The sequence below is a fragment of the Octodon degus genome, unplaced genomic scaffold (assembly GCF_000260255.1).
Source record: "Octodon degus isolate 3935 unplaced genomic scaffold, OctDeg1.0 scaffold00215, whole genome shotgun sequence".
Taxonomy (NCBI): domain Eukaryota; kingdom Metazoa; phylum Chordata; class Mammalia; order Rodentia; family Octodontidae; genus Octodon; species Octodon degus.
In genome coordinates this window covers 828,155-832,520 of record NW_004524791.1, presented here as the reverse complement: position 1 = coordinate 832,520, position 4,366 = coordinate 828,155, and the positions used below count along the sequence as shown (strand labels likewise).

General features: G+C 60.7%; 1 protein-coding gene across 1 annotated transcript in view; it reads left to right on the top strand.

Annotated features, from left to right (window-relative positions):
* The first annotated feature begins 1,066 nt into the window (after nucleotides 1–1,066).
* The window catches only part of CUNH16orf74 (chromosome unknown C16orf74 homolog), an 18,611-nt gene continuing 15,311 nt past the window's right edge, over nucleotides 1,067–4,366 (top strand). The window contains exon 1 of the mRNA XM_023705195.1: nucleotides 1,067–1,107. Within this exon, the coding sequence (XP_023560963.1) occupies nucleotides 1,080–1,107 (28 nt within the window). The 5' untranslated portion in view covers nucleotides 1,067–1,079. The remainder of the gene's footprint in view (nucleotides 1,108–4,366) is intronic.

Genomic DNA, 4,366 nt, shown 5'->3' with positions numbered 1-4,366 from the left:
AGAGGGGGTTTCCCTTTTCTCTGCTGCTCTGACCTCTGCAGATCTGGGTACAGATCCCCAGTAGCCTGGGGTCCACCTACACTGGTAATAATGGAGAGATTCTTTAGGGGAAAAGGGAGGCCAGGAGACATGTCAGAATGAATGCAGGGCTCCCCAGCAGTGAGGGAGGTGGGCAGGAGCATCGCAGGCCCTGTGCCATCTCAGGATTCTGCAGGGACACAGTGGTTCCTGGGGGTCATGGCACCCCATGTGCCGCCACCAGCCTGGCTCAGGGCTGGCACTCAGGAGCCTCCAGAGAGGAGGGAACAGCTTGGCCTGGAGCTCCTCATGGAGAAATACGTCCTCCTTTCCCAGTGGGGGCTGTGAGCCTCAGGCTGCATGGCTGTGGCCCCAGCCTGGGTGCTGGGGTGGCTCCTAGTCTGACCCAGGACTCTCCAGAAGCTGAGTGGCTAGGGCAGCTTGGGCCATTTTGCTGAGCCCCACTGTGCACATCCGTGGCCTGGGGTGCGGCCCGCCTCACAGGGCAGGGGGAGGTGGAGGTCAGGAGCATGTCGGGGAGGTATGCTCTAAGGCCTGTGGTTGCAGGGGCACCATGGAGCGTGGCTGGGCATGAGTCTGATCCCCTTGAACGGGGACCACAGCCTTCATAGCTCAGAGCTTTAAATCTCCGGAGTCTGCATGGAGAAGGCCCCGTGGTTGCAGGAGGAAGTGCACCGACCCTGGTGGCCTGGCCCGGGGTCCTCTGTCCCTGAGTCTCTGTTCTGTGACCCCTGGCAGGAAAGGTTGGGCAGTGCTAGTTCCTTCCAGCAGCCTGGCTACAGCCTTGGCCTGCCATTCACGGGGGTGACCCCATGCATCAGGCTTGGGCGTGTTTGGCTTTGAGGCGCCCACCTGGGAGGTTTTCGGCCAGCACAGACTCCACTTAAGCAGATGCAGCCCAGGTGCAGTCCACAGGCACTGCGCCCTCACAGCGGGTCTCTGCCACTGCTCCTGCAGGGCCCCGCAGGCCCAGGGCGGGGGCCAGCCACGTACCCTCTCTGAGTACTCTTTTCTCTCCACAGGCCCACAGCGGTGCTGACATGGGGCTTAAGCTGTCTTGCCTGAAAGGTAAGGCTGAGGCCCTGCCCCACGCTCAGGGGCAGGGGCAAGAGGGAGCGGTAAGGTGGTGGGTGCTGTGGAGGCGACCCAGTGGCCCTGGGCTGCCCTGCAGAGGGAGGGCACCGCCCTAGTCTCTGCATGAAGCAGGTGCTCTAAATGCCAACACTGACCCTGAGCCCTCCTCCAGGCTCTTGCCCCATACTCTTGGGCCTCAGCTTCCCCATCAGAGACGATGCCAGGGGGAGGGTAAAGAAGACAGAGGCCTGGACTAAAGAGCCAGGCACAGCTAGGAGGCTAGGGTGGCTGACCCAAGACACTGGGGGTCATCCTCGTCTGGTTAGTGGGGCTCAAGCCAGGGGAGAGGTAAAAGCCAGGAGCAGAGAGAAAAGTCCAGAAAGACATAAAACAGCTGAGGGGTGTGTGGGTTGGTGGGAAGCCTGGACCTCCTGCCCCACCCAACGCCCTGCCCGGCCTGCAACTCAGGGCAGCTTGGATGAGGAGTCCAGGTGCAGTGGTCCTAGCAGCCTCCTCCACTTGAAGACCTGACCGCACCCCACCCCAGCCACGCTCAGCCCCTCACTGTGTCCCACCTACCACCCACCTGCCAAGACCCCATGGCCACCTGGAACATGTGCCTCGGTTCCCTACAACAAAATGGGGTCATGACAGGCCCAAGAGGCTGGCCTAGCATGTGGCCCTCCACCCACCACAGTGCCCCCTGCCATTACAGCTTGTGACTGCCCTCAGCAAACCCACCCATGCAGTGGCTGTCGTTGAGCTCGGGGCAGGCTTAGGGGTTTGGGTTGCAAGCAGTGGGAACTGACCTTGGTCAGCAGGGGTAAGGACAGAATATTTCAGAAGTGGGGGAGGCCGCATGAGAAGGGAACTACAAAGCAGGAAGGTGCCTGCTAGGAAGAGCCCACCCTAGGTTCCCACCGCGGGAGGCCTCAGCTCCAAGGGCGTATCTGATTGGTCCAGTGGCTGTCTTATGCCCGCCCCTCAGTACAGGAAAGGCGGAGCCTCTTGATCGACAGCTCCACCACTGCTGAGTGCAAAGGGAGCAGTGGTCCCAGGAGGGAAAGGGAGCATGACTTGCAGAGTGGGGAGAGATGCTGAAGAGACCCTGGTCACCCCAAGATGCCAGGCCGAGCCTCCTGAGGTCTGGGAGATGCTTGTGGAATGAAGATGTGTGAGCCACAGGCCCGATCTCACAGCATCCCAGGGGTGGGAATTTTAATCCCAGGTGTCATGGCCGTGGGCCTTCCCAGCACAGGCACACAGGTAGTGGCCAGGACGTCTGAGGATGCAGACAGATGTCACAGAAAACAGGCTGCGTGGTGGAACCTGCTGCCTCGCCGCAGAGCGTGCGTTGATTGCCAAGAGGCACAGTCATATTCTTGTTTTCCAGGAAAAGGTCGCCTCCCTTCTCAAGACTGTCTGCTTTCCCAGCCTGGCCACCACCGTGCCACCCTCCGTCTCTCAAGTGTGGTTTCTCTAGGCGGTTTGCGTGGTCCCTCTATGCCTGGGGTCTGTTGCTTGGTCAGGTTCTCTGGGCTGGGAACTAAGCCGGCCGCCTGTTGCTGCGATAAATAGCTGGGAGGAGCGGGCCCAGGCGCCAGGGATCCTCTGGAGCTGTCCGTCCAGTGGCTCGTTCCCCAGCCTGGCTTGAGGCGATGCTGCTCCCCTTGTGGCCAGGCAGGAGACAGAACCAGGGGTGGGGACCCTTCAAACAGACGCTCAGCTGGGCCGGCAGACTCCCCCCACTTCACTCTGTGGTGCCAACAGCTGTGAAGTGATCTGTGGAGAGATGCGCTGGTGAGGTTCCGATCCACACGGCCCGTCGCCCCGTCTCTGAACACAGCACCAGGCCCAAACTTTCAACGCATGAGCCGAGGGCATTCCCGTCCTAGCCCTGGTGGCCTGGGTCTGGGCCACGTCCCTCTTCAGGGCTGAACAGTATTCCAGTGGGGTGCAGCATGGCTGGCTGGGAGTACCAGGCTGACCCACAAGGCTGGGTCAGAAGCACAGGAGGGCAGGTCTACGTCGGCTCACGGTTTCAGAGGTTCCCTCATGGTTCCCAGCCCTGGCGCTCTGGACCTGCGGTGGCACAGTGCAGCATGCAGGAGCACCTGGGGGTGGGAAGTAGAGCAAGGGGACGGGGAGGGTCCCAGCACCTCAAGGGCCTGCCCCTGCGGCCCACCTTCCTCCACTCCGCCTCACCTCCTGGGGCCCCTCCTTCCCCCAGCAGCGCTGCAGGCTGGGCCAACCCTTCTGCATGTGGGCCTTGGGGACATTTCAGATGAAACTGAGTCAGGCGTGCTCGCACGCACCCACAGTCCCAGCACTCTGGGAGGCTGAGGCAGGAGGGCCGAGAGGCCAGCTCAGACTGGGTAATTTCCTGATTTAGCAAGCCCCTATCTCAAAATGGTAAAAAGGAGGCAAGGATGTACTCGGTGCTGAGGTTCTGGGTTCAATCCCCAGTACCTCTCCACCCCCCTAAAAATCCAAACTATGGCACAGAGAGCATATTTTGTTTTTCCTTCTCCTGCCTATGGATACTTTGGCTGTGCCTGCCTTTTGGCAGCTGGGTTTCTGGGAAATGTACTCTGGCCCTCCCCACACCACAGGCTAAAACCCCGGCAGGAGAGAGCCAGGGCTCCCGAGGGCCACCGTAGGGGCCAGGCCTAGAGCTGCTGTGCCCTGTGCCAGCCAGCCATGCCTCTGCCCCTTCAGCGGCCTGTGGTCCCAACCACAGGTCCCCAGGCCACATATGGCTCTGCGTTCTCAGCGCCTGTGTGGTGCGTGTGCGTGCTGCTCGCTGGAGCGGCTGCTAGGTCCTGAGGTAGCAGCTCCTCATCTTCCTTTCTCTAGGATCCTGCACACTCGGCGTTGCTTCCAACCTGGTGTTGCTCTTGTAGATAAAACCGTGTTGGACGAACGTCTTGGCTTTCTGAGTTTTATTACTATTATCTCTTCAGGATAAAGTCCAGACATCAGAGCGACTGGGCTGGATAAGAATAGCTAATTCTTCGTCCTGGGGCTTAGTCTGGGTGAGGCCTGCTCTGCGCAGTCTACGCGATTAACTTGTCTGTCTCGGAGACAACCCCTGGAGCAGTCTCGGTCTCTGGGTGAGGCCCAGAGAGGAAGTGCGGTTTTCGGGGTGCCTCACGGCTTAGAGCCAAGTGGAATGTGGAACCAGGCCGGCAGGCCCAGAGCCCGGGCTTCTCCTAGCGCAGTGGCCATTCGCTCCAGCCTCCATACCCCTCAG